The following is a 20,448-nucleotide window of genomic DNA, read 5'->3' on the forward strand; positions in this document are numbered from 1 at the left end:
TGAAAACCTGACAAAATACCGGCTATTTACAATTTTGTTCCCACGAATTCGGTGCTACTAAAGCTAGCCGTAGTGAGCAACGCACTTCCGGTTATTTTCACAAAATAAAATACCTGTTACCTTTTATCATAGGGAAAGCCATTATGATACAATTGGTGCTTTTGTTTTGAAAACAGGAAGTGAACCTACCCTCGTTGTAGCTAGCTTGAAACTGCCGTTTTGACAGGAAATGACGATCGGCGACGTCACGTTCCGTTGCATCTTCGGTAGTTTGAGTATGAGTAGTAACCTCATGATGCACACCCAACATTTCGGCTCCACCTTCACCACAGAAACTGATAAGAGGCTGCATCCCTGTATGTGCATCGGCCAAAGGAAGAGACTAACTGCTGTCCATCCGACTTCATGTCCACTGTTTTAGGAGCAGCCACCCTAACCCTCTGCTGCTTCGCTTTCACAAACGCACCCAGGTGAGGCGAAGCTCCCCGAGGTCAGAGTTGGAAAGTCAATTAGGTAGCCGCTGACATTTTGCATCATTCTGTCACGAGTCCCTCTAATCAGTGAGAAAACGACTGAAGGAATGACCCTCTGATGTCCGCTGACAGACCGTCTACTCATCAGTTAAAGGAATGACCATCTGCGGACAGAGATTAAGGCTTATTAATCGTGCTGTAACAGATCCCCCATTAGACGGCAAAAGATTAAACATTCCCTCTTTTCAGTATCCCCTCAAACGTCCTTGTATTGTCTGAACCCAACAATGGGGAAAATAAATCCTGGACAATAGTGATTTTAATTAGTTGTGACAGTTCCTGCCCTGAACCTTTGTCCTAAACTGACGTTATTCCTTAACACCAAGGCCTGGAACGGCCATAATCCAAAATAGATACAAAAACGATGATGAATGCGACTAAAATTAAACATAAAAGTTCAAATTTAAAATTAAAACTAAAGTTTTAGTGAAAATAATCAAATAAAATTAGGAAAATCCATTCTTCTGCTTTAAGTTTAAATTGAATTAATCTAAGCTTGTGTTTATGTAGCTATTTATTCAGTTTAATTTGTTGTTTTAATTAGAATTGATCAGAAATAATTAGCAATACATCATTTGGAAGGAATAAATGGATCAATACGATGTAAAGGAGGGTAGTACAGATGTAAATAAAAAAACAACTTTAACACAAACTTAAATGAATGTAGATTAAAGTTAAAGCAGAAACAAATATTTTTCACATTTTATTTGGTTATTTTTGCATAATTTAACTTCTTTTAGTCGCATTGATCATCATTTACATATATTTTCTTATTTATTAAATCTCCCCAGAACAGCACAAAGTGCAACGCAGCATATTTGTGGCCATGACTTTAAAATCATACCAATAAAAAACTCTTATCTGTGCTGATTTCTATGGTCATGAAAGGTATTTAAACTGTCTTTTTATTCGGGCTCAACAGGTCAGTGCTTCATGTGAAATAAAAATGAATTATTTTACGTGCAGTCGTGTTTCAACATGCAGCTCTCTGCTCTGACTCAGCACAGGCTGCAGTAATAGTGCTCTTTGTACACTAGGGGGCAGTATAAAATCACTTTTCTGTGCTTCGAGTGCAGTATTTGCCATGTCTTGCATCTATTTGAGTTAGTTTTGTTCAGATAAATCTCATTTTAGAATCAATAATGCTCATTTAAAAAGCCAGTTGGAGACTGAAGATTTCAATAACAGTCGACAAGTTTTAGAACTGAAATCTCTGTCAAAATGGAAATTTAATGCAATTGTTGAAAGTAAAAATCAAAGTTGAAACTAATCCTGTCTGATGAAAGCTACATTTTACCTTTGATTACAAGACATTTTTAGTGTGGGATCCTGTCTGCTCCCTCCTGTGTTTTAACAGCACGTCTGTTTCCAATGAGACAAACAATGAACCAAAGTAACCTTCGTGAATCATCATCCTAATGCTGCTCGTTTTCCTGGCTGCCGTTCAGTCTCTGCAAATGAATAAAGGAAAAAAATTTAATAAAAAGACTACAAAGGGTCCTCTCCAAAGTGATTTAACGGTCTGTTCTGTCACTGAAAGTTAGTATTTCCCGTTTTCCTGACATGTTACGTCTCCTTCTGATGGGATATGACATTCTGTGTCCTAAAACAAGAGACTTGGTTATGATGCAGAAACTCACCGACTGAAGCAACCGTATTTCTGAGCAGAGTGTGTCTCTCAGATGCTCGAGTTCTCCTTCTTTATGCATCTCCAGCTCCTTCCTCAGCCTGGTGAGACGATTGAAACAGGTGGAAGAACACTCATCATCACTGTATGTGGTTCTGAAGCTAATGAATAACTGAATTAAACTATTTGTAGTAGCATTCGGTGGCAGATTTCCCCAAAAGTTTGATCTTTTTGGTGAAAACTGGTGCAACTTATACCCCGTCCTGACGTACAGCAACGCGAGCGATTAAAAAGTGATTAGAATGCGTACTTTTCAATCAGCCTGTCCTGACATGTCTCTCCGTCCAGCGATGTCGCCAACCCTTTAAAAAAAAAAAAAAATAAATAAATAAATCGCTCGCACTGTCTCTATTTGGACGACATTTTGCGGCGGCGTCCCGCCCCTAAACACTTCGTATTGGTTGAAATGAACACACTGCTTCCTGTTGACAAGCTAGTTAGCAACAGGTCAGCATCACTCAGGGAATAATGGACGAGGAGAAGCTGATCTTTACCGCGGAACAGCACCCGATGGTTTATGACCCCAAACACCCGTACCACAAAGATCTGAACCGAAGGGAGGCCGCATGGCCGGTAGAACTCAGTGTTTCAAGTAAGTACTGTAGACTTTTATAACTAACTATAATAAAGACTTTTATATTTGCTAGGCTAGCTATAATTTTCCCCATGGTCCCCTGTCCCGTATCTAAAGCCTCGTTTCCACTGTCAGTACGGTTCAGGTCACTTCGTATCGGTACGGTACGGGTCGGTTAAGAACGGTACGGTACGGGCCGGGTCTCTTTGGGGTCAGCTTGCGTTCCCACTGTACAAAGGGGACCCTCAGGGGTGGGCGGAGTGCGTGCCGAAGCGCAAATAGCAAATAACAGCAATAACATCCATAATTTGGAACCACCTCCAGTGTTTTCGGTCCACGCCGCTCCTTTTGTTGTGGTCCTTGATCCGCCGGTAATCGCTCCGAAGTAATCGTCGGTTCAGAGCGGTTCGCTTGTTTCCACTACCACCAAAGCGTACCGGTCCCATGGAACCCGTTACCATGTCTGTAACCCTTCTGCTTGGGGTACCGAGCACACCGGACCGGTTCCAGGCTCTGCTCTCCGTTGTTGGTGAGGAGGCTGTGCAGCGGGAGCTCGATGGCGCTGTGCCAAACCAAAAAGTTTTCCAGCTGATTGCCCAACAGGTCTCAGAGTGGTTTTTAAATCTACATTTAAAGGGATAGTTCGCCTCTTTTGACATGAAGCTGTATGACATCCCAAATTAGCAACATCATTTATGAACATTTTCTTACCCCCTGCTGCATTCTGTGAGCCGAGTTCCAGCCTCGTTTTGGCGTTGACGAAGGTAGTCCGGCTCGTTGGCTGGAGCTTAAAAAATAAAGCGTTTGGCTTCTCAAAACAATATGCGTTCAAAAGAGTGATACATGTGCATCACAAAATCGTTCTCCAGGAAAAAGTCAGACCTCACAATCGCTCGGCCCTATTTTCTCTCCCTTCTTTTCACTACGGGCTGTGTAAACTGTGCAGACCGAGCAGTCTCTGAGGTCTGACTTTTTCTGGATGAACGATTTTGTGATGCAAATGTATTACTCTTTTGAACGCATATTGTTTTGAGAAGCAATTATTAGCACTATTATTTTCGGGACCCTTGCAAACTAGCCGGACTACCTTCGTCAACGTCAAAACTCTTCTGGAACTCGGCTCACAGGACGCAGCAGGGGGTAAGAAAATGTTCATAAATGATGTTGCTAATATGGGATGTCATACAGCTTCATGTCAAAAGAGGCGAACTATCCCTTTAACAGAGCAGTCCAACCTTTTCTGGAACATCTCAGAGCGCAGAATCAATGGACAGCGATGAACCAAGTGAACATGCACAATAAAATCACATCTTAAGTCGCTTGTTGCTGGTATGAGACGGACGCAGCAACAACCAAAACAACAGTTCAGTTAAAGAGACGGCTTCAATTACGCTAAATGCACACGTTACTCCGGTTATTACTGAATCAGTGCGGAGCGAACGCATGGACTGATTAGAGGTTCAGACTGGTATTTGGCTCATCTTTAATCCAACTCCAGTTTGTAATAGGACCACCTGGCGTCTGATGCTCTGAAATGACGGGGTTCGCTGTATGTTTTGGCTTCTGAGAAAAGCCCAGCTGCTGCTCACCACGGCTTTTAACACCACACACACACACACACCTCTGACCCTTAAAGCCTTTATGTTTGTGTTTCAGCAACAGCCTCTTACTGTTCTGCAGTAATGGCGTCATATTCCAGCACATATCAGTCCCACTTCCTCCCTTTTCTTAAAGCAGTCTGCTCCTGAGGCGGCACACCGTAATTTCATTAACATACAATGAAATCGTGTTACTCGGTCCAGTTTGTCTCTGCAGAAATTGGACTTGGGTCCACAGCTCCTGATGTCTGGTCTGTGATTGAACCGTTACGGCAGCTGTGTGAAGGATCCATACCGAGAGCCGGGCCAAGTGAAGAAAAGACGCCTCTTTCTTCTTTTTATTGGAAGATAATGAAACAATAAAGCAGCCAAACTTAAATCACATTTTCACAGGTTGCGTTTTAAACTTTAAACAGTTTTGTTTTTCTTCTTTTAAGGTGGGCTGCACTCAGTTTCAAACTCTGTTATAATGTCTTAAATGGCGTTTTTTTTTTTTTTTTAAATATTAAGAAGGTTTTTTATTAGATTTTCCGAAGAGCGGAGACGTTTCTAAATGAGCCCTCACATATACTTTAACAGTAATATGTCACACATGGAAAAAAACTACATAAAGCTGTCAAATCATCAATCCCGCCCAAACACGAGGAATCCCTCCGCCGTGCGGCTGGTGAACGCTCCACGGCGGCGGCCACCCCGTTTTGCACACTGAACACTTTTTAAACGACTGTAGCACTCATTCAAATTGACATGCATTCAATTTCCAACAATCAATAAGGCCGAGAGTTAAATATGCGTTTTAAAGAGATGCTGTAGTGGCCGGGGGACAGGATTGATGGTCTCTCCTCAGAATGGATGATCATAAGAGCGACTGTGAGGGGGGGGCTCTCTCTTCCAAAGCCACATCCTCAGCATTTCCTGAGGCTAATAAGCCCAGAGGTAATGAAGGCCGAGTATGCTTAATGAGGCTGATGGATGAACAGGACATGCTTACCCACTGGCAGGATTTATGGTGACGCTAAGACGGCGTCTTACGGAGAAGTGAGAAGTGAGAGTTTGGAAAACACGTAATAATCATCTAATATGAACTATTAACCAGAAAGAGCTGTTCCTGCGAAACAGCAGTGAGAATGCTTATAAGCTGAATGGCGATAGCTGACCATGCTAAAAAAGCTGAAAATAGTTAAATTTTAGCAGTAAAAACTGTTGCTAAGGTATTGGTTGAAGGGATTTTGTGATTTTTTTTTTTTTTTTTGGTGTACTACCAAACTTAACATTGGAGTTAGTCAGAGAATTTGAGAGGTTGATCTCGGTTTGAGGCTCATAGCTGAAATTCTGTAAATGTGAGCTCTTTAGTAGTTACTTTGGCTGAAAGAGGCCAATTTTTCCTACATTTTAAAGTATAATTTGTTTCTGTAAGTTAAACTTTATGAAAGTTAGAGGAATTTGTTTGAAAAAACTGAAAAATTTGAAACTTATCAGCACGCTCATTCATAAAAATCAAGACGGAGCAAAATGTTCATGTTTTTGAAACTGTCATATTTCAAAATTGGCTGAAGATTTGAAAAAGCTGAAACAATTGGTAATAGCTGAATGTCTTGTGACCCGTTTAAAGTTTGAATGGTGTCTCTAGCTGAAAGCATGCAGAAATAATTGGAAAGAGGAAGATGATTTGGAAGAGCTGAAAGCAGTTTCCATTCATTTGAATGACGGGAAAATTTGAATTAAAGTTGAATATCTTAAAAAGTATAAAAGTTAAAAACACCAAAAAATATAGCAGGAAAGAGCTGAATGTTTTGATACCAAAACTGTAGAAATAGCTGAAAGTATGCAGGAGCAGTTAGGTGCCGAAAACTGGCGGAATAATAATAAAGAGAAACAGGAACTTAATTGTGAGAATGCTTTAAAGGGATAGTTTGCCTCTTTTGACATGAAGCTGTATGACATTCGATACTAGCAATATCATTTATGAACATTTTCTTACCCCCTGCTGCGTCCTGTGAGCCGAGTTCCAGCCGAGTTTTGGTGTTGATGAAGGTAGCACTTTGTGATTTTTATCTGTGAAGGGTGCTATTTAAATAAAAGTTCTTCTTCTTCTTCTAGTCCGGCTAGTTGGCTGGGGTTTAAAAAAATAAAGCGTTTTGCTTCTCAGAACAATGAGTTCAAAAGAGTAATACATTTGCATCACAAAAATCGTTGTCCAGGAAAAAGTCAGACCTCACAATCGCTTGGCGCTATTTTTGCCTCCCTTCACATCAATGCGTACAGCCACCTAGCGATAGCCGCACCTGTTACGGTGTTTGCTGCTCGGAAGCAGGGGACTGCTCGGTCTGCACTTCGGTCTGCAGTTTACATTGGATGCATTGATATCAAGGGAGGCAAAAATAGCGCCAAGCGATTGTGAGGTCTAACTTTTTCCTGGACAATGATTTTGTGATGCAAATGTATTACTCTTTTGAACACATATTGTTTTGAGAAGCAAAACGCTTTATTTTTGTGGCCCCAGCCAACTAGCCGGACTACCTTCGTCAACGCCAAAACGAGGCTGGAACTCGGCTCACAGGACGCAGCAGGGGGTAAGAAAATGTTCATAAATGACATTGCTAGTATCGAATGTCATACAGCTTCATGTCAAAAGAGGCGAACTATCCCTTTAAGGCAAAGCACTCTCACAATGAGAGGAAAACGGTCCTGAAGTCTTACTTAAACCACCAAAAGGGCTTAAAAATCTACCCTACAAGTGTGTAGGTTTGGTCATTCCTTCATATCCAAAGCAGCTCGGAGAAGAAATAATCCCCAGCAGTGACATCGGCAGCAACAATGACCCCGCTTTCCTGGATCACTATTGATTTCCAGCCTTTTCATTCAATAATGGAAGTCTCTTTGTGTGGAAACCAGCTCACTTAGAAACCTGCTTTGATTAGAAGACATCATCAAATCTTTCTGACATCCACAATTTACCGTGACGAGCCGACAGCGGAGCCGCCTGTCGTTTCCAGTTTGTGTCCTTCGTTTTGTTTGGATTAAGAAATTTTAAAGAGGATTAAAGAAAACGTGTTGAATCGGGAATGTTTTCCGTGTGTTTGGCAGCGGCACGTTCATCCTACTGCTCCAGATAAATAATCCATCTCTGCAGTTATTACAGGTCCAGTTCTGCCTCCATGCAAAAAACAAATAGACCCCTCTCACGCTCCCAGGTACATTTGATTACTCTTACCTTCTCAGTCGACATAGCTTGCACCTTCTGACTCCTCGCCGGTTCGTCAACAAACGTGAAACGTGAAAGCGAAAGGGTGTTGTATTTACGACAGTGTAACCGTACATTACCTCCAAGCCTGTAGGGGGAGCTCCATAATGGGCTTTTTGAGAAGTTACATTGTATTGCTTTAAGGTGTCTACATGAACTTAATAACTCAGTCTTCCTTTCAGTGCCATGTAACCCCACTGACTGCTGTTTGTGCAGTTTGAACCTGAAAGTCAACTGTAGGAGATTTAAAACTTGTCAGGGTTACATCACAGATGCAGACACCATCCTTCTCTTGTTTTAACCCGTTTTTTTCATGCTTGGACTTGGAATGCTTGATTTTTTTTTAACTATAACCACATAAAAACCCATACATCCTTCAAGCTTTTCCAAGCTATAAGAAGGTGATTGTCGTCACAGTTATTCGCGAATACTTCATCATTCAAGACTCATTAAATTGTGATGGTCTGTGGGTTAGTCTGGTGTTTGCTTCACTTTTTACTTCCTCAGTTTGTTCAGTGCTCTTAGTTAGCCACCTTGACTCAGTCAGCACTTGCTTCATATTACTCGTTACCTCCCTGAGGATATATCCTCCTGGTTTTCCTTTGCTCCTGAGCTTCAGTCAGTCAGTCTTCCTTTGTTTGTCTTACTTCTGTTGGTTTGTTTTGCTTATCCTGCCGCTGCAGCGCCCTTTAATAAAGCCAATGCAGGCCTCCTCCCTCTGCCGGTCCTGCGTTTTTTGGTCCTAACCTCAGTGAAACCTGCACCCAGATGCAGGTTTCCCATTTATCTGGATAATTCGGATTAATCTAAATCACTTGTAACTTGGGTTCTGCTCACTTTGCAGTGGATAAATATGCTGTTTTTAAGACACACAACATGAGTAATCCACTGAATTATTAGCCCTCTTTTTTTTAAGGTATTTCCCCAAGTCCTCCAAATAATCAGTTTATGCACAAAAGTTGTTTTTTTTCCAATTAAAACATTATCTATGATTCAAATAAAGTCAAAACAGTGTGTTTTGTGTCTTGATTGGTGTAACTGCTTAGCTCTACGCACCTCATTCAACTTCCCTATATCAATCACATCAGCCTGGGATTGGTTTGTTTTTTTTCTACTTGTTGACTAAATGGATTACACTGCAGATGCATTTCAAAGCTTCAATTAAGCCAATTGGTCCTAATGATCTGTTATATACACCTCCAGAGTCGGACTCCGGCCAAGAGGATAAAGAGGTGGAGCCCGATGAGGAGAGCTGGGATGACGGGTCCATTCAGCACTTCTCACAGTATGATTCACATCAAGCCCTCGTAAATAACACCTTTTATGCAACAGGCCTGGGAACAGTTGGGCTTCACTGTTTGTTTCTACAGTGCTTTTTTTAAAAAGAGTTAAACATCGGCAGAGTGACTGCAGCTATTATTGCTACAACTGAAACAGGGTTTTTTAGATATAAATATACAAAAGAAAACCACAGAGAGCTGGGGGAGGAGGGCAGTGCTTTTGTTTGACAAGTTCAGAAGAGTTAAAGAACTGCTGAATCACCTCCAGCTGTTTACCCCCCCCCCCCCGCTACATTTCCAGTACTCGCAGTGGTCTCATAAGAATCATCCTCTGACATGATGTAACTGATAGTAATTATTTGGTACTTTCTGCTGCTTGTTTTTATTAAAACTAGGGCTGGGCAACGATTAAAAGATTAATCTAATTAATCACATGATTTCTCTGATTAATCACGATTAATCGCATTTGTACGCAAAATCCAAAAATGAATTCAAAAGTAGTGTATAGCCTTTAGCATTTAGTTTTATCTTAAATGTGCTGCCATATGAATGAAAGTGCCATAACATTTGTTGTGCAAACACACTTTTAACATCAGCATCTTTCTGTAGTTTTTATGTAGAAGCCTCGCTCCACTGTCTGTTTCCTTGAATGACTTGCTGCTATCAGTTGTGTTTTTTGCCTTTAAGTGATATTTTAGACTGGAACTACTACGCTGAGAAGACAATTCAACTTGGCAGAGTTTACAGATGACTTTGGTTCTGTCGACTCCGCCGTCTGGAAGAACTTTAAAATGAAAATGGCCGAGTAAAAGTTCCGTACCTTTCTCCATGTTTGGTGGATCCGCCGATTACTTTCTTTTCCGGTTCCACAGCAGACAGCAACAGACTTTTACAAAATAAAGTAAAATAAAATAAATTAAAAAAATAATAAAAAAGGGGTGGTTTGTGGCGTAGTGGGTTGAGCAGGCGCCCCATGTACAAAAGGCTATAGTCCTCCCTGCAGCTGGCCCCGGTTCGAGTCCCGCATCGGACGGCCCTGTGCTGCGTGTCGTTCCCCCTCTCTCTGCCCCCTGCTTCCTGTCTCTCTGAACTTTCCTACCCATTAAAGGCACAAAAGCCCCCAAAAATAAAAATAAATAAAATAAAAAACCTGCGTTAATGCACAATAAAATATTTATCGGCGTTAAGTAATTAACCAGTTAACGCGATAATAACGAGTTAACTCGTCCAGCCCTAGTTAAAATACACAAACCTTCCTCTGCTACCAAGCAGTCACAGCAACCCAAACTCACCTCAGACAGGTGCCGTCAGTGAGGTGCTTCTGGCTGACAAACTGGCTCTCCGATCTCAGAGATTCTGTCAATGCTTGAGCCTCCCTCATCTGCTCCTCCAAGTCTGCAGTTAAGAGAAGTAAATCGGACATGAAATGACTTCCTTCGAGCAAGATGTGCAGCAGTGTAGGTGCACTGTTGCTGAGTTAGCTGAGACTTCATAACCTTGGCATGATCTCACTGTAAGGCCCTTATTTTCCCCACTTCATACTGCCTGTGTGAAGCTTATTCACACATCTGTTGTGCCTTAAAACTCATGTAATTATCACTAAAGGTGAACACCCAAGATGGTATTGAACTTTCCAACAACTGTCTGAGACATCAGATCCACAAAAATGTAGTTTTCTGTGCTTAAATTTGCATTTTTACTGAGACTACGTACAGTAGTAGTATTCTGTATGTGTGGGCCAAGAAAAAAAAACTCATGGCATGTCGCACGTCTCAATGAATCGATATGCAATCTTTTATTGGATTGTATTGAGCTTGTATTCTTTATTAATAAGATTATTTTATTCAATATTAGTATTACTAAGGGCCTGAGCATTTATTCTGTTTTTGAGCAATTGTTTCCAATACAAATGTATTGAATTCCCCTATTTAAATCTTTAAATGCCGTTTTCTCAAAATGAGTTCTTCTTTTTTTTTTCCAGTATCAATATCTCAGCCTATGGAGCACCTACTGACACCAAACTTTCCAGTTATACACTTAGCAGTATTCTGAAGATATTTACAGAAGGATTTGTTGACGAATCATTCCTGGCCTGATTTATGTGACATTATAATAAAAAAAAAAATATGGCGAAAATCCATGTTTTTTAGGCTATGGACAGTATATTTTGATTTCCTAGGAAATGAAAGCAGATATCCTGAAATCCCTCTGTAATTTTCTTTTCATTTTGTGTGTAAACAAAATGAAAAAAGAATTTTGCACCTGGCTTTATCATATGTTCAGATCTAGCTTCCGGAAATATATGATAATTTGCATAATTAAACATCCAAATTTATAAAACTTGTAATACATTTTTTTTTTCATACTTGTATAAATAATCAACTGAGGAAGTTTCATGGTGATATCTATTATTTTAAAATATTACCCTATTCACCTGTAGTGTCTCGCCTGAAATCTGCATTTTTACTGAGACTGCGTACAGTATTCTGTATGTGTGAGCCAAGAAAAAGAAACTCGTGGCATCAGTCAGCTTCTTTCCAATCATGAAGTCAGAGAATCAACATCTGGACTCAAGATTTAAGCATCTTGGCAGCTCATTTAAATTTGCTGCAGTAATATGAAGCCGTGGGAACAAATGGGGTTAGAAAGCCATCCCGATGTGGAGGTGCGTGAGATTAAGACCTTTCTGTGTGTTCCCCAGGCCCTGAAGCTCGAGCAGGAGGTTCCTCTTCTCCTCCTCCACCGAGCTCACGTGGCTGCTCCTCCTGCTCATCGACTCCATGTCTGATGGTGCGGGAGAAAAACAGACAAATGATCTCAGCTTTATACCGAATTCATCATTAAACCGCTCAACAAAAGAGACGTTTGTCTCCGAAAGGTGACGAGAAAACAGTTTTTAAATTGGTGTTTAGAGCTTTATTCTCAATCTAATTAAACTCCTTTAAATCAAATCATACATGGACTGCGTGTAGGATAAACTTTGATCAATACGTCTGTAAATTCTGAATTAGATTAAATAAATCAGGAATATGTCTTATTTTACAGTCCTCAGAAACAAGTTTCTCTTGATAACTCTGCAGGATTGTATACAAAGTGTGGAACTAAACAAGTTTAAGTTGTATCTGCAGGTTATTCCTTCATCCCTTCAGGTTTAACCTTTAAATCAGCATCACCCTAACTCCACCTTATAAGACTTGAGAGGCTTTCGTTGACTGTATCTGGCAGCTAAAGACAGAGTTTGACCCACTGAGGATGCTTCTCCAACACCTTCCAGCTCCTGTTGTTTCACCTCATATCCGAGTCAACTATATAATCCACAACTGTTTCATTTCAGTCCAATTTTCCACCCATTTTCAAGACTGGCGGTTCCCAACATGGGGTCCCTGCAAATATCCCAGCTGATGTGTAAACTTTTCACTGCACAGATTGTTGTCATTAATACATTTTTAAATGAAAAATGTATGTTTTTAAAAATAAATAATAATAATAATAATAAAAAAACCTTGAGAAAATGACAGTTTTCAGTGGACAAATGACTGATTTCCCCACACGTTACTTTTCTGATGGTGGATTTATTCAATTCACGGTTTCTTCATAACCCTCCCGGACCTGCTTAGTTTTCATTCATATTAGACCTGTAAGGCCTGTTTTTAAGACTCTACGGCACCTGTGAGCTTCAGTGTCTGTCTCCCTCTTTCCAACTCTATGTTCTCACATATGGGCTCGCTGTATATTAATACAGCCGAATCCCCAATGAAGCTCCTCCCATTCACATAATTTCCCGTTTCTGTCGTCAAACGTCTGCAAAGTGGCTCATTCAGACTAAGTGCCAGCCTTCTGTCATACCTGGATCAGTTTTTCTTAAAAAAATGAGACTTATCGTTCTGAAAAGACAAAAGTTTTGGAGACTAAAAAAAGTTTTGGAGACTATTCTGAGTGAGCGCGACCGCTTTCCAGCAGGGAATTGGGTTAGGGTCATTGAAATGGGTGTAAAAATGGGGCCGAATGACTCTGGGCTTTGTGGGAAACAGGCCGTAAACATGCACGAGTATCATGCACCAAACACTAACTGCTTCGAGTACATCACACAGCAAGAAATAATTATGTCGGGATGAGTAGTCAGGGCCACATGCACATTATACGACCTCTGTCTGGTCTGACAACAGGACAAAACGTGTTTTATGACCTTTGTGTAATGAGTCCACCTCCCTCTCCAAGGCCAGGAGCTCCGTGTGCGTTTGGCTCTCGAACAGTGTCGCTCTGTTCCCCCGAAGACTGAAGTCACTGTTGAACCTTGAGATGTCTTGAAGGAAGTTTTCCTCTTCTTCTTTCGACTCCCTCCTTAACTTGGCCTGGAATGAAAAGAAGACTCGTGAGAAACGCTCCAAACAATAACTGCGACACACCTGCTTGTGATGTTTCACTTTCAAGGATCATTTTCATGTCTTTTCCTTTGATACGCCTGATCTTTTCCATGCAGATATGCTTCAAAATGTACACAATTGTCTTTGGCAGCACTTTAAATAGATGCAGGAGCTATTAAGTCAGTAAACTGGCTGACAAAACCGAATATTACATGCGTTTTCTTTGTGATCACCTCCAGTTTGACCGCGATTAAACAACAGAAATAACACGTATATCTTTAAATTAAATCAACTGGTTGTTGCAGCTCTGCTGCTTAGAGTTTAAATCATTTTAAAAGCTCTAAACATTGCGGGAAACAGACAGTTATTCTGACCATAAACTGTGGAACGACCTCCCATTTCACATCAGACAAGCCCCTTCACTGCCCATTTTTAAAAGCAGTCTTAAAACCCATTTTTATTCCCTGGCTTTTAACCCAGCATGAGACTCTGTTTCTGTTATTGTTTTAATTCTTTTAATATTGTTATTGTTTATTATTGTTTTAATATTGTTATTTTTTGTTTTTTTTACATTGTTCTTATGTTTTATGCCTTATATTTCGTGTTGTTACTCATGTACAGCACTTTGTTACAGCCACGGCTGTTTTAAAGGGCTTTATAAATAAAGTTGAGTTGAGAGTTGAGTTGACACACAGCTGGACCGGTCGGGCAGCTTATTCAGAACATTTTCACACATGATCACCGGAGAATATCTGGAGATATCTGGTCCCAATTTTCTCTGCATGAGAGTCAACAGGCCATTAATCCCCACAACAATACCAGATTATTAGGATTTTGTGTTAATATCACATCTATTTTGTGTTGCGGTCAAGTGTTTTTTTTTGTCTCGTCTCCATGCCATGTCTCGTCATTTCCGGTTTTATTTTGAAATATTAAATCTCTCACTCGTTTCAGGTCACTTGCCCTTCCTCTCGTGCTCCAGTCTGATTATCGTAAGAATCATTCCACCTGTTCCCTGTTATCCCTGTGTGCATAAGAGTCTGAGGCTATGTTCGAAACCGCATACTTCTCCTACTACTCATACTAACTTTTTGAGTTAGTATGCGAGTTTGAGTAAGCGAGAAGTTCCCGGATGCATACTAGATTGGCCGAAATGTTGGGTATGCATCATGAGGTTACTACTCATACTCAAACAACCCAAGATGCAGCGTAACGTGACGTCGCCGATCGTCATGTACTGTCAAAACGGCAGTTTCAAGCTAGCTACAACGAGGGTAGGTTCACTTCCTGTTTTCAAAACAAAAGCACCAATTGTATCGTAATGGCTTTCCCTATGATAAAAGGCAACGGGTATTTTATTTTGTGAAAATAACCGGAAGTGCGTTGCTCACTACGGCTAGCTTTAGTAGCGCCAAATTCGTGGGAACAAAATTGTAAATAGCCGGTATTTTGTCAGATTTTCAACACGTTGGGGATCTAAACGACTACTTTCTCGCCTGAAAATGTTTCAAATGTTGCTAAAGTTTACAGAGTTTAGAGCTTAAAGGGATATCAGCTTCAGGCCGGCTGATTTCGGCTCGGGCAGGAGCGAAATGCATTGTGGGTAAACGGTCTGCATACTGTCTGATCAATGAGTATGTAGTATGCAGTATGTAGTATGCAGTATGTAGTATGCAGTATGTAGTATGCAGTATGTAGTATGTAGTATGTAGTATGCAGTATGCAGTATGTAGTATGTAGTATGTAGTATGCAGTATGTAGTATGTAGTATGCAGTATGTAGTATGCAGTATGCAGTATGTAGTATGCAGTATGTAGTATGTAGTATGTAGTATGCAGTATCGAACACAGCCCAAGTCTCCCCTTGTCTTGTGCCAGTGTGTCGTATCTGTCCGTCTCATGTGCATCACTCTCGCCTTTTTCCAAGCCTGACCGCAGCCACGTTCCAAGTTTCCATCCATCCATCATCTTCCGCTGGTCCGGGGATCAGGTCACGGGGGCAGCAGCTTGAGCAAAGAGACCCAGACGTCCCTGTCCCCGGCCACTTCCTCCAGCTCTTCTGGGGGGACCCCGAGGCGTTCCCAGGCCAGCCGAGAAACATAGTCTCTCCAACGTGTCCTGGGTCTTCCCCGGGGCCTCCTCCCAGTGGGACGGGCCCAGAACACCTCACCAGGGAGGCGTCCAGGAGGCATTCTCACCAGATGCCCGAGCCACCTCCTCTGACTCCTCTCGATGCGGAGGAGCAGCGGTTCTACTCCGAGCCCCTCCCGGATGACCGAGCTTCTCACCCTATCTCTAAGGGAGAGCCCAGACACCCTGCGGAGGAAACTCATTTCGGACGCTTGTGTTCGCAATCTCATTCTTTCGGGTCACTACCCACAGCTCGTGACCATAGGTGAGGGTAGGAACATAGACTGACCGGTAAATCGAGAGCTTCGCCTTCTGGCTCAGCTCCTTCTTCACCACGACGGGCCGGTGCAGAGCCCGCATCACTGCAGACGCCGCACCAATCCGTCTGTCAATCTCCCGCTCCATTCGTCCCTCACTCGTGAACAAGACCCCGAGATACTTGAACTCCTCCACTTGGGGAAGGATCTCATTCCCGACCCGGAGAGAGCATTCCACCCTTTTCCGTTCCAAGTTTGCCTTTCGTTATTTCCTCGTCAAGAGATTTTTTTTTGTTCTTGTTAAAGTTTGATAAAGTAGTCCTGTTAAAGTTACAGCGTAAGTCTTTTCATAGCATTCTTGTTTTTTCCTGCCAGTTGGAGTGAGTTTTGTTTTATAAATTTTCATAGAGTAGTGCCTCCGTTTTTTAGGAGAGGCTATTTGTTTTTCCTCCGTAGCAGGAGTGACATTTAGTTAAAGTTTGATAGACCTTTTGTTTGTTCCTCCGCACAGTGGAGTGATTTTGATTTTCCTGATAAGTTTTCATAGATATACTTCTCTCATTTTGGGAGAAATGTGTGTGTATATATATATATATATATATATTATCAATATTTCTGTGGGAGCTATTTGTAAAGTTAGTTTTTGTTTTTTGGTTCTAGTTGTAAATTTAATTTGCTAATTATGAGTAACTTTATTTGATTAATTTCAATGCTTTATTTAGATTAGATTTTTTGCTAATATTCCTTGTTAGTTATTTGTTCAGAATATTTTTCACCTGGAATACCAGCATGCACCTGGGTTGGCCAATGGTTTTTACTTGATTGTATTGGCCATTTGTCCATTTAAAAACAAATGAACCTTAAACCACATCCCCATGGTGCATCAGTGGCCTTTTGATTTTGTTTGGTTTAAGTTTAATTTGTTTTTAATGGACAAATGGTCACTACAATTTCTATAGCCTGTTTTGTTTCTCTCTCTGGAGAGACTTGAGAACTTCTGCTCCTAAAATAAAAGCTTTTGGATACAACATCCTCCATTCCCTGAGTGTGACAATTTTGGCATATTTGCAATACTGTATGATCAAATGAGTGGAGGGAAGCACGAAGGCCTTCAGCAAGCAAAATTCTCAAAGAGTTTAACTTCTGAATTCACACCCTGATTTTCCCTGAGTTATTACAAGCGAAGCCGCTGGCTAAAAACTGCATCCCGGGTGTATATTTCAGACATTTACATTCTCACACGGAGGCCCCCATGTTGGATATAACCAGGATGATCAAACTTCAAACCCACCAGTTGTTCCCCGAGGAGACTCTTCTGACGGAGGAGCTCCCCAGTTTGCTTCAACATCTGGTCCTCGCGCCTCTCAGCCAGATCGCGCTGCAGCATCAGCGCGGACAAGAGCTGAGCCTGGAGCACAAACACACGATCAGGGAATCGGGGCGCGTAATCTGACAGGACATGTTCAGCGACATTAATGAGGTTTAAACATGTGAAGGAGGCGGTGGGCAGCCTGCACCATCACTCACGGCGTATATCTCACAATCCTGGCATGCCACAGATTAGCCCGTCTATGTGGGAACTCAGCTGCAGCTTCTCGTAAAAAACGAAGCAGTACTTCTCGTTGTCTTTTCTGGTTTTTACTGATACAAAAAAAGACTATGGCTGTGTTCGAAACCGCATACTTCTCATACTACTCCTACTACTCATACTGACTTTTTTCCGAATGCATACTAGATTCGCTGAAATGTTGGGTATGCATCATGAGGTTACTACTCATACTCAAACTACCCAAGATGCAACGTAACGTGATGTCGCCGATCGTCATTTCCTGTCAAAACGGCAGTTTCAAGCTAGCTACAACGAGGGTAGGTTCACTTCCTGTTTTCAAAACAAAAGCACCAATTGTATGGTAATGGCTTTCCCTATGATAAAAGGCAACGGGTATTTTATTTTGTGAAAATAACCGGAAGTGCGTTGCTCACTACGGCTAGCTTAAGTAGCGCCGAATTCGTGGGAACAAGAATTGTAAATAGCCGGTATTTTGTCAGGTTCAACACGTTGGGGATCTAAACGACTACTTTCGCACCTGAAAATGTTTCAAATGTTGCTAAAGTTTACAGAGTTTAGAGCTTAAGTGAAATCAGCTTCAGGCCGGTTGATTTCGGCTCGGGCAGGAGCGAGATGCATTGTGGGTAAACACCCTGCATACTGTCTGATCAATCAGTATGCAGTATGCAAGTATGTAGTATGTGGTTTTGAACACAGCCGATCACAGGACAATAAAACAACGACAAAATTTCAACTCGAGATAGAAACTTTTTTTTTTCTAACTGAACTTTTTCTTCTTCTTCTACTATTCGAACCTTGACCTATTCTCAACTGACATATAAACAAAGAAACGCCCCCTTGTGGTCTAAACATGTAACACCACATACAAGAATAAATTAAATCAGGTTTAGAAATAACTGTTCTTTTAATATTATCTATAGAATATTTAAACTAAATCTGAATGTAAATAATAATGATTAAATATACAACAGTCTATACTTTTTTTATATTTGTACATATACATATATGTACTTATATGTACATACTGTATATGTACATATATGTACTTTGTACATGTATTTTTACATTTTATTTTATTATTATTATTATATTTTTTGTTTTTATGGCACCAAACAGACCAGGCCAAATTCCTTGTGATGTAAAAATTAATTGGCAATAAAACCTTTTCTGATTCTGATATCTATTCTCATAATATTTATTGACTTTGAAAAAGTCCTTATTTAGTTCTCACCTACGCTTTTTACTTTGTGTAATTATACAGCAGCGCCCCTCAAGAAAGAAAAGTGGCAAATAATATAGGAGGGTAATGCCTCGCCTCAAGCTCAACTTCCTGTAGAGTTTTCAGGTTTCCTACTCAAGCTTTTTAAGGAAGAAACGAGTTTATTGGTTCCCGTGCGGCAGTGGAGAAGTGCAGTGAGTTTTCTGGGAGCACAATCAGCATCCAAGTTTTCTAAACACTGTAATTACGTTAAAGACAGCTCTCATAAACTGTGAGAGGCTGAGCTGTAAACACCCTGCGCAGTAAACACATCATGCATAATATCTGAGATGTAAACAGTTTCCATATTCCATCCTCAGGAGCTGGAACGGAAATCTTTGTTGGGTGGAGATAACACACAAATGTTTAGGCACATTCAGCATATTTTTTAATTAGAATAAGTCATTTTTGCTGTTTTTAACCGGATGTTCACTTTTAACAGGGCCAGGATGGAAGTTAGCAGAACGTCTGAAGGGGTCAAAGAGCCGGGGTCGGACAGCGTCTCTCACACATGCTGAGAGGTTTCACTAATGTTATCCGGTGGAAATTAGCCATTGATTTTACCGTGGCACACCCGATCGATTGGCTGATGAAATTAATCGTGGAGATTGAGTGCTTTAAATCATAAAGAAAATCAGCTCATCAATATGCCAATACGCTCCTATTTATCTCCTGCGAAATGCCACTAATGCTCCATGCTGCCTCGCCGTCTTATTCTATTTATATATCACAGTTTTTTGTAAAAGTAATCCATCGGGTGATGGGGCAAAATCATCCATTTCCCCTCCTGACACCACAGACAAAAACGCTAAAATAAAAAAAGCAGTTTTTTGATCACACAGTTTCTTATGTAAAATGTTCAGGAACACACTTATCTACATTTATACTGAACATTGCAAAAAACACCTGCATAGTTACTTCCATCTTCTCTGAAATGTAATGAAATTGGTTAAAGCCGTCTTGAAACATCTCGAATCAATTTAAATCATCAAAGTATATCACAAAAGTGTTTCTAGAGAGGGGATCTGCCTAATTAATGTAAGGATTAAAGCTAATCTAGCCTGTTACATTATGTCTTTTTTTTATTTAATTAGTGGTAAGGAATTAAATAAAGTATAAACTTTAAGCCTCACCTTTTTATCAAGTTCCTCTCTTGTCTCATCATACTTTTCAGTGGCACTCTTGATCCTCTCATTGCATCTGATGATGGCGACTTTGACTGAAATGAAGGGAACTGATCAATAACCTGCAAAGTACTACAGAAAAGCTGGTCAACCTGCCAAAAAAAATAGGCTCAAGGCATACATTTCCCTCTGGCTTTGAGGAATAAGAGAGTTTGTGTTATGCTCATACAGAAAAATCTGTGTTATCTCAACATCTAGTTGAAGACAAGGAGCTGTTAGCTTATGCAATTAGTAAGTTTCAGGGAGAACATCATACCATCTTTGAGTTTCTGTGTCTGTCCGGTTAGCTGCTGTTCAGTTAGAAGGACTTGTTGAAAAAGAGAGTCTAAACTCATCTTCACCCAATAACTTATTTTATAAATAACGTACTATGAACGGGGATTTATTAAACTGAGTACAACTAGTAGCTAGTTAGTGGGCTGAAAACTAGCTATCTGTGTGACGCTGCATCGTCCAAAAATGTCCCGCCCTCTGCCGGTTTGTCCGTTTATATGGAAAATTATATTGCTGATAAGTTTAAACTGTTTATTTCAGCTTTAATTACAAAAAAACAGAAAGTAAAAACATTAACAGTTGAAGTTTGTCAAACAAAAAAATTCAAATTAAAAGATATTTGATCGAATGCAGCGAACTAGCTGTTTATATCCCGGATGTGAGGTTACAGAATTTCAAAATAGAACAAGCTAAGGGTTAGAAGTTAGCAACCCGCTAACTGTTTTGAAGCAATTGTTTATAAAGGTACAAACCATCGTGTAAATTATGACAAAGTG

At 40.7% G+C, this 20,448-nt stretch overlaps 1 protein-coding gene across 1 annotated transcript; it reads right to left on the bottom strand.

Moving 5' to 3' along the window:
• Positions 1–1,948: 1,948 nt before the first annotated feature.
• On the bottom strand, positions 1,949–20,013 carry LOC142400469 (coiled-coil domain-containing protein 172-like). Its single transcript, XM_075485371.1, has 8 exons — positions 19,935–20,013; positions 19,628–19,713; positions 16,958–17,074; positions 13,103–13,268; positions 11,599–11,700; positions 10,209–10,311; positions 2,174–2,261; positions 1,949–1,984 (listed from the first exon to the last, which is right to left on the bottom strand). Exons 1-8 carry the CDS (start codon positions 20,011–20,013, stop codon positions 1,949–1,951), a joined length of 777 nt encoding a protein of 258 aa, XP_075341486.1.
• Between the last annotated feature and the right edge of the window lie 435 nt (positions 20,014–20,448).

This window comes from Odontesthes bonariensis, chromosome 2 (assembly GCF_027942865.1).
Source record: "Odontesthes bonariensis isolate fOdoBon6 chromosome 2, fOdoBon6.hap1, whole genome shotgun sequence".
Classification (NCBI taxonomy): Eukaryota; Metazoa; Chordata; class Actinopteri; order Atheriniformes; family Atherinopsidae; genus Odontesthes; species Odontesthes bonariensis.